The sequence below is a fragment of the Pezoporus occidentalis genome, unplaced genomic scaffold (assembly GCF_034315485.1).
Source record: "Pezoporus occidentalis ecotype Australia unplaced genomic scaffold, CSIRO_AGI_Poc_V1 ctg327, whole genome shotgun sequence".
In the NCBI taxonomy this organism is placed as follows: domain Eukaryota; kingdom Metazoa; phylum Chordata; class Aves; order Psittaciformes; family Psittacidae; genus Pezoporus; species Pezoporus occidentalis.
Genome location: NW_026915235.1, coordinates 342,342 through 351,760, shown reverse-complemented (window position 1 = coordinate 351,760; position 9,419 = coordinate 342,342). Strand labels below are relative to the sequence as shown.

The 9,419-nt window shown below is 47.8% G+C and overlaps 1 protein-coding gene across 2 annotated transcripts in view; it reads left to right on the top strand.

Moving 5' to 3' along the window:
* Window positions 1–4,033, top strand: part of RPL35A (ribosomal protein L35a) — a 153,519-nt gene extending 149,486 nt beyond the window's left edge. The window contains exons 1-5 of one of the 2 annotated variants that reach the window (XM_062629027.1): window positions 146–228; window positions 644–686; window positions 1,777–1,929; window positions 2,945–3,089; window positions 3,974–4,033. In XM_062629027.1, coding sequence (XP_062485011.1) covers window positions 676–686; window positions 1,777–1,929; window positions 2,945–3,089; window positions 3,974–3,997 — 333 coding nt within the window. In that variant the 5' untranslated portion in view covers window positions 146–228; window positions 644–675 and the 3' untranslated portion in view covers window positions 3,998–4,033. Of the gene's footprint in view, window positions 1–145; window positions 229–643; window positions 687–1,776; window positions 1,930–2,944; window positions 3,090–3,973 lie in introns of those variants that run through there. The other variant, XM_062629028.1, reaches the window with a different exon arrangement.
* Window positions 4,034–9,419: the final 5,386 nt, after the last annotated feature.

The following is a 9,419-nucleotide window of genomic DNA, read 5'->3' as shown; positions in this document are numbered from 1 at the left end:
GGCTGGGGCCGCCCCTCCCCGGATCACCAGCCGGGGGAGAAAGGGGACCGGGGGGATGCGGCGAGGGATGGCGCTGGGGCCCGATGTACTTACCCCGCCGGGTCGCCTCTGTTTCGCCCTGTCAGGCAGTGCTCGCTGCCGCTCGAAGAGGGTCCTTCCCAGCCCACATCCCGGAAGGCAGCGCGGCACCTCTCTCTTTTGCCGCCATATTGGTTCGTCGCCGTGGGGGTGAGTTGATGAGTGGCGGCGCGGGGTGAAGGGCGGGAGGGAGGTGGTCCCGCCATGGCACCGCCGGCGGGCGCGGCATTCCTGGGGTGTTGAGGCTGGCGCCGTGCGGAGCGGGTAGAGGGCGGGATGGCGGCGATATGCGGCGGATGGTGCCGGCCGTGCGTTTGGGGCTCGTAGCTGAAACGGACTGGGGCGACTGGAAGGTCCCCTTCTGTGGGGAAGCGGAGGGGTCTCCTTAACTCCTTCGCGAGGCGGAGCCCGAACTGGGTGCTCTGGCAGCCCTTGTCGCTTTGTTCTGGGTGGCTCCCGGCTGCCGGGATGTTCTGACCCCGGACCGGGCCTGCGGCAGCTCCCGCTCGCTTGGCTGGAGAGAGCTACCGGCCTGGAAGGCTCATGGCTTGTGTGTCGTTTCTAGGCCTGCTGGGACCAGGGCTTCAGGAGGACACCATGACCGGGAGGTGAGTTACCTACCCCCAGATGGCTTTTGGCTCGCTGTACACTGCTTCTGACAAGTCTTGCAGAGTGAGCATTTCTGAGCGTGTTAAAGCTGTGGGCAAGAATCCGTTTTCCTGCGGCAGCTCTTCTGCCCAGTATCCTGCTGAGCTCTCTTAAACACCCACGGTTGTGCTTCCCTGTTTTGAAGTCTCTGCCTTAAACTAGCTGTAGTAGTTCGTATATCGTTGTAGCTGCTCATATGTTCTGCCCCGCTTTCCTGGCCTGTCAATAGATGTGTAGTATTAATGGTGGCTTTGTTAGCACAGCGTTTGTAACCCTCCAGTGTACAGTGGAGGCTTTGGCATATTGCTTCCTTGCATAACTGCGCTACTTGCTATGGATGTAGGGATTGAGTCTGAATCATAAGTTTTTGTCTTAATATTTATTTCTAGAGTTCATCTTCTCTCATGCATGCGTAGGAGGTTGAACTAGGTAGCTTGGTTTACTACTACTGTGTTATGGGACAGTTGCTGGATGCATTTGAGACAGTCACACTGCATACATGATGTGTGGAATGAGCCTTGTAATTGCTTTACCTGAACAGTACAGACACTTCTTTGTCATGAAGAATTGCTGAGGAGTTTGTGTAATGTCACTGGTCCAGAGCATGTGGAGCTGTCCTGATAAGCTGCAGTTAAGTCCTTTGAGACTACAAATTAGCAGCAGTTACTATTTTCTACAGCAGTTATTGCAACACAGGAAGCACAGTTTGTGGTGTATAGAAAAGTTTACTCACCACAGAGTGTTTGTAGACATTTGAAAACATCACACCTACTGATGTTGAAGCACTATGGGTTTAATATGCAGCCTGCAGTGCCAGAAATTTGTAACAAGCAGAAAGATACAGACTTTTCAGAAATACTTTGAGTTACTTGGCTTTTCTCTCTTGACTGAATGTAGGGATCTGCAGTAATACGTAAAAGTAGTGGGGCTTTTCCTTGGCTGAATTTTTACTGCTGTAGAAATAGTTTCTGCTGAAACAGCACACGATTTATTTTTGTATTTGATACTTTGGTGTGAATTCTAATTTGCAAATGCTTTCAATGTCTCTAGGCTGTGGTGCAAGGCCATCTTTGCTGGCTACAAACGTGGCCTCCGAAACCAGAGGGAGCACACTGCCCTGCTGAAAATTGAAGGTGTTTATGCCCGTCAGGAGACAGACTTCTACTTGGGCAAGAGATGTGCCTATGTATACAAAGCTAAAAAGTAAGTTGCTTTTTATTGTTATGCTAATTTAGCTAGCTCCTGTATCAGCTTTTGGAAATGCCAGCATGTGAGTAGTCTGCTTACAGAGTTTTTGTCAGAACAAAAATAAATTGGGTTCAGTTTATCAGTAGTGTTCATGGAGTACTGTGTAGAGCAGTTTCCTGCGTTGGTTTTGTTTTTAATGTCTGGGATTGCTTTTGCTTTAACTGGCTTAATTCAGATAATGGAATTACGAAAAACAAATTTTGCTTGAGATTGGCAAATGCTGAAGGTGGGTTGATGAAGTAGATTGAAGTGAGGTGAGTTGGAGGTGGGTGCTGTGAGCTCTTGAGTTAATTAAATGGCAGAATTATTTTGTGAGACCTGGAGGAATTTGTATCGTGGCATTTGTGTGCCCATATCAGAGTACTGTCACTGCTGTGCTAGCATTGGTGGAAGCCTTTAAGAACAGTTACTTAATATTTTCCACTTATTTTTTTCTTGGGGGAGTGTATTTGTTGGAGTTCAGATATGGGAGTTCAGAATTGCCTTGAATAAAATTTATTGAAGTGTTAACCTGACCACCATCATTTCCAAGATGGCGTATGGCTTCTTTAAACCAGTTTTTTTTGTAGTCTAGTCCAATGGCTTAGGCCTCTCCTGCCTTTGGTGTGTCTGGGTAAATAGTACAAATAAGATGTTGCATTTTCTTTGGAAAACTCTTGATTTTTTGGTTTGATCATATTATTGGCATCAGCATTTTACAAATTCTTAAGCTTCGTAACTTAATAGTTCTCCAGTGGACCTTCTGATAGGTTACAAGCTGCAGTATGTAGCTGTTCAGAAAGTACAGTGAAATTCCCAGGCATGGCAAATTTCACAGGCAAATAAAAGTGACATGTGGTCTGCTTAAAAATGATTGTGGAATAAAGTTACCGAAGTGCATTAACAAGGCCACATTGTCTGCCCTGTCACTGCAGAGTCCAATAGGGTGCTGTGGCTGGCCTGCTCAGCAGAGCTTTTCCTCTTTCCTTAGCAACACCGTAACCCCCGGTGGGAAGCCTAACAGGACACGAGTGATCTGGGGGAAGGTAACCCGCGCCCATGGGAACAGTGGCATGGTTCGTGCCAAGTTCCGCTCCAACCTTCCTGCCAAGGCCATTGGACACAGAATCCGAGTGGTAAGTGGATTTATTTCAGCAACAAGATATTTAGTGGCAGATTTCAGGGAGCCTTTTCATCCCACTTAATATGAGGGAAAACTTGAACTATGGTTTTGTTCTGTTGCTGTTGTGCATTCAGCATGGCTCTTCGGTAAATGCTCCTTTTGGAGCTAGGAGGGGTTTATTGGTGGCTTCTTGTGCTGAGGGTATTTGTCTCATTGTCAAGGGTTTTATGTGCTGGCTCAGCTTGTCTCTAAAGGCTTTTCAACTTCCAGGACTCTTCCTCTGCTCCCTTCTAAAGCTGTCTTGATTTTTTTTTTTCCCTGGATTGTGTACTTTTGCCCCCTTCTACTCTGATTTCTACCCATTTATAGATTTGTTTTCTCCTACCTCTCCAGTATTTGAACTTAGAGGGTGCTGTCCTGGCATGACCACTAGTACCTCCTCCACAGTTGGTGTTTTAGCCACAAGGCTTCAGTGAGACTGTCCCTTTAGGCCCCTCACTTGAGTTTTGATGCAGTATTCTTCTAGTGATGTTGTCAAAGGAGTATCGGGGTGCAGTTCTTCCATCCTTCTGTTCTGACTCTCCTGTGCCTTAGGAGTAGGAGTGGTACAGTTAAATCCTGAAACTAGACTCATGAGGACTCTTGCTTACTGTGAGCAAAAGGCCTGACTGCCAGGGCACTCTGTACCCTCACCAAAGTGCTACTTCGAGTCACTGAACTAGTTGTTGCACTTTTCAATTCTTGCACCTCTTCTGTGTAAATGGGGGAAAGGGTGTCACTTTTATAGTAGTTGAAGAGATTGAGAATCCAGATTGCAACTGCAAAACTTGTGTTTAAAATGGTACAGTCCAGTAACAAGATTTCTAACAAGATTGTATCTGTTCTTGTGTTTTGCAGATGCTGTATCCATCTAGGATCTAAAATTTTTATTGGAAATAAAATGGAGAATCTGTTTAATTATTGTACATTTCTGGTTTTGTCCCCTCCACCTGTTTTGAGGGACTTTGCTCTTTTTCAGTAGAGTATCGGAGTTCACAGCACAGGGATGGAATAGTGACTCTAAGCTAGACAATGAAATGGAGATTCACTGTGCTTGGCAAGGAGCTTGCAGACCAGACTGCATTCTAAAGACAAATAACTGGCAGTCTTTACTGTGACCTGTCTCTGGAATTTGAATTGTTTGCAAGGCTAAACAGTAGATGTTCACAACCCCATAACTGTACACAGAAACTTTACCTAGGACATGAGAAGTATTTCCTTGCCTACCTAGTAGAGGGAAATTTCCTTGTTCCTGTTGTGTACTGGGTGATGACTGCTGTTGAGACAAAACTGTGTGACAGGACACCAAATCCTAGCAGACGTAAGTCCTAGGTTGCATCTAAAAATAATGGTTCTAGTAGAATCACAGAGAATGAGGCCATATGTACGTGGGCAGCATGTATGCCTTGTGTCTGCTCTGTGCAGTTTATTTAGACAGGTTTTCATAGAATCACAGAATGGTTTGGGTTGGAAGCTACCTTAAAGATCATCTCGTTCCAACCCTCTGCCTTGGGCAGGGACACCTTCCACTAGAGCAGGTTGCTCAAAGTCCCATGCAGCCTGGCCTTGAACACTGCCAGGGACAGTGAAGACTTCTTTCATCATGCAACTCTAGTGCCTGAGTGCTAATAATTTATGGTCTCCTGGTTGGCCTTATCAGAGTGGGCCAGTGGTGAGCCTCTTTACATCAGACTGTGCCAGGTCCCCATCTTCCTCTTCAGACATACCTTCCTATGCCCCTTTGCCATCCAGAAAGGGATGGTGACTTAAGGAAACTTAGGAGAACAGCCAAGATGGGCAGAATGAGGCACAGCTTTCAAAGAGAACAGCATTTTGGAGAACAGAGGCAGGGAAAGGTTTGGGATTTCTTATTGTGTAGGGTTTGCTTGGCAAGGTTTTGGTAGTAGCTGAGCTACAGGAATGTCTTCTGTGAGAAGCTGCCAGAAGCTTCCCCTAGGTCTGATAATGCAAATGCCATTTGGCTCCAGGATGGACCTAGTGCTGGCCAAGGTCAAGCCAGTAACAGTGGTAGTGTCTCTGGGCCAACATCTTTCAGAAGGAGGGGGAAGTTACTGTGCAGCAGCAATTGCAGCTGGAGGGAGGAGTGACAATATGTGGGATTAAACAGCCCTGCAGACACTAAGGTCAGTGCCGGAAAGAGGAGGTACTCCAGGCGCTGAAGCAGAGATTCCCCTGTGTGAAGTTCAACCAAGCCAAATGCAAGGTTCTACACCTGGGTTGGGGGAATCCCAGGCACAGCTACAGGTTGAGTGGAGAAGAGATTCAGAGCAACCCTGAAGAGAAGGACTTGGGGCTGTTGGTTGATGAGAAACTTAACATGAGCCAGCAGTGTCACTTGCAGCCCAGAAAGTCAACCGTATCCTGAGCTGCATCAAAAAGAGTGTGACCAGCAGGTGAAGGAGGTGATCCTGCCCCTCTGCTCTGCTCTCATGAGACCTCATTTGGAGCACTGTGTACAGTTCTGGGGCCACAACATAACAAGGGCATGGAGCTGTTGGAGCAAGTCCAGAGGAGGCCACAAGGATGATCAGGGAGCTGGAGCACTTCCCGTATGAAGACAGGCTGAGAAAGTCGGGGCTTGTTCAGCCTGGAGAAGAGAAGGCTGCATGGAGACCTCGTAGGAGCCTTCCAGTATCTGAAGGTCGCCTACAAGGATGCTGGAGAGGGACTCTTCATTAGGAACTGTAGTGACAGGACAAGGGGTAACGGGTTCAAACTTAAACGGGAAGTTTAGGTTAGCTATAGAGAAGAGGTTCTTCACTGTAAGGGTGGTGAGGCACTGGAACAGGTTGCCCAGAGAAGTCGTGAATGCTCTATCCCTGGCAGTGTTCAAGGCCAAATGGAGTCTTGGGTGACATGCTTTAGTGTGAGGTGCCCTTGCCCATGGTGGGGGGAGGGAGGGGGGGTGGAACTGGATGATCTTAAGGTCCTTTCCAACCCTAACTATTCCATAATTCTATGATTTGTTTATAGGGTGTAACCTATGTTCAGTGGAGCTCAGAGGGGTATGGTGACTTGGATGGATCCAGGCCAGAGCTGAGTCAGCACAGGCTACCAAGAGACCAAAATTGGGACTGTCTCAGCCATTCCTGGAGGTATCTGGGTGTGGGTTGCTGAGACAGAACGAAGTGACCATCCAGTATTTGAATTCAGTGGTGACTAAACTCACCACAGGAAGGATCTGTGTCTGGTTTGGTACACTTTAGCAGGTGAAAAGCGTGCAGTTCAGGGGCTAGAAGGGTTAAAAGGAGTCTTGAAGAAGGTCAATGGAGGAGATGGGAAGACTGAACAGGAGACAGGGGCTAGAAGGGGATCAGTGCGATTGGGATGTTCAGGGCAAGGGGATAGGTGGGATTTCTTGACTTGACCTCTGCTAGTGCTTTGTAGAGCCCAAGATTTGTCCATGGGTGGAGAGATCAGCACGTGCTGGTGCAGCACAGCAATGCCCCTGGTGGCAGTCAGGAGCAATGCACAAGTAAAGCCGGAGCTTGCTTTCCAGCATCTCCTAACGATGTGTTTTTCCAAAGCAGTAGGTGGAAGCAGGTTTGGAGAACAGGTGTGTGAAAGACCACTTGTCAGCCACCAGCTCAGATCCTTGCTGGTTCAAAGTGCCCCCATGAGCACCAAGGCTGCTGAATGGAAACGTTTAAGAAGCTGGGCTGAATCACTACACACAGAGGCTCGTAACTGCTCTCACAGATTCCCTCCTGTTTAGCTTCTTTGCAGTCCTATCATCAAAATCGGCACGAGAATCTTTTCCCTGTCCTCTTTCTACTCTCTTCAGAAGAGAAGTCAATCTTGGTAAATGCATCTCTTAAGGGGCCTAATCCAATGGACTTTTGATTTTGTTTAGGCTTCAAGGCACTATACTACTACACATGACAAATTTATTTCTCTGAACAAAGCATCCTCTCCTCCCCTGAAGTCCAGAATGAACAGATGCTGTGTTTACTCTGAACAGCCATATGTAAGAGATGTGATTACCCTCATTTGGGACTATTTGTAGAGGTTTTCTACAAATGTGACTGTCAGGTAGGTGTTTGAAGGAGTCTGAAGTCTTGTAAATACATCTGTGTTTTGCTCAGATGCCTGCTAGAGCTCTGAAGTCACTTTGTCAGGGACCACAAATCTTGCTGAGCTCCTGACACCCTTTGAACTGTTTGAGCTGTACCCCTTTAAGTAACACAAAGGAAGATAAAGTTGTATATGTTATTAGATCTTACCTCTGTTAATGAGTAAAGAAATGTAAACAAGGTTGTTTGGGTATTGTGGGTGACATTCACCAGTCTAGTCAGCTTCTGCTGGCAATGGTATGTGTGTACCCAAAAATTAACTAAAGAATTGCAGTGGCCATGAAGAACAGCTCTATCTGGTCCCAAATATTAGTTTTCAGAGGGTGTGCTGGCAGTTTAAACACTGGGGCCACTGCAGAAAAACAGCCAGTGGTGCTCCTTCTGAGCTGAGTTAGGAAGATAATTTAAGCTTTTTCTATACCTCCTCTGCAGGAGTAATCTTCATTAATTTGGGGAATCTCACACTTTCTGATGCAGTTTGGGGTTTCTGTGCAAGTCACTGGCACAGCACTGCTTGAAAAGAGCCCTGTGAAACCCGTGCTGTAATGGTCTTGGCACATCAGGCAGAGTATAGCTGGCACCACCACACACCAGGCTGTGCTGGCAGCTCATGTGGAATTTAAATATGCGGGTCATCTTGTGGAGGTTTGCAGGGGGCATCCTGCCTCCTTAGGGCAACCTTCAAGAGACCTGGCCTTTTGCAGTCAAACTGGCCAAAGCAAGTATCTGTCTTTGGTTTGTTCTTTGCAGGGAGCAGCCAAAGCTGCTGGTTCCTTTTCCCAGAGACTTTCTGGTTGTGACTTGCTTATGATCCAGTCTGTGTCTGCAGCCACAATTCTGTAGTGGGGTAGAGTATCTGCAGAGAAACCCCAAGATGAGGGCTTCCTGTGGACCAGCACCTGCTCCTGTCCCCTCCAGGTGCTGCTCACAGTGCTGGTTACACCCAGGGATTTTCTCCACAGAAGCAGGACTCTGAACAGATGAGTAAAAAATTTCCTCATAAATACAAAATCTGGGCAACACTATAACCAGACCTGGCTGTTGAATTATGCCTGACTTTGTAGCCCTGCCATATTGACAGCTGCTCTCAGGGCTACCTGGCATGGTAGCATGGGCTCTTGCAACAATAGACCCTGATCTTTGGAAGAGAAGACTAATCCTTCTATTTTATCTCCCCCTGATTTGCTTATCAGCAGTTGTCAATGAGTAAGTTGCTTTTGCAAGGACCCAGGACAGAAAGTCTCTCTGAAGCCCTTGCCTGTGCTGTCTGGCGCCAGTGATGCTGGCATGGGGGGCAGTGTTTGCTAAGCCTGTCTGTCATAGCTGGGGAAAATGTTTTCCTGGATGAAAATTGGTGGCAAACAGCGATCTTCCCAACCTGACACACCTCCGCTGTGCCTGAGCACCAGCCTGTGGCACATCCCACACGTAGTGCCTGCTGATCTGCAGGGCTCTGGGGAAGAGTGGCCATGAGTATGGGCAGGAAGCAGGCATGCTGGCTCAGCTGCCTTTGTGGCATGAGTGTGCCCCAGTGTGCTGCTGGGAACCACTGATACAGGGCAGGCACATGGATTTCAGCTCTGCTTTTGCCTGCCATGCTCTTAGAGCCAACTCTGCCTATCCCACAGAGATGGTTTGGCTCCAAATGGCCTCAAAGAGGAACTGCCCAAGGTGACTCCTTTGAGCTGTTTATCCCTTCCTGGGTTCTTGTGGTAGGACAAGCTGTTTGGTGGATCCTGTTCTGATATGGCACAGGGGAAGTATTTAACAGGTACCATAGACTGGAGCTTCCTGGTTTATATGACAGACACACCAACACCACACAAGTATCAGGGGTCGGCACTGCTGTGATGTGGTTGTCATTCACTGTTGGCTAGCAGAGCCAGCTCATGGGATATGGACCCTTCTCTGTGCTGGGGCTGTGTAACACATGCCAGCACCCAAGCCCTGATTATAGCTTCCTGCAAGCATTATATGCTTTGATGGGATATGTGTGTCACTGTGTAGCACTTCCAGTGCTGGTGGCTGTGACTATGGACCACGTTTTGCATGGAGAGGGATAGATTTGCAGAGGGGAAGCCAAAGGAGACTGGCTTAAGAAGGGACTTGGAGTTGCAGAGTGTGGGGTGAGGGCTGCAGCTCAGCTGTGCACTTGTGCACAAATTGGGGAACTTGTGACCAGTGGGGTGGGTATGGTCTGTGAAGGGGTA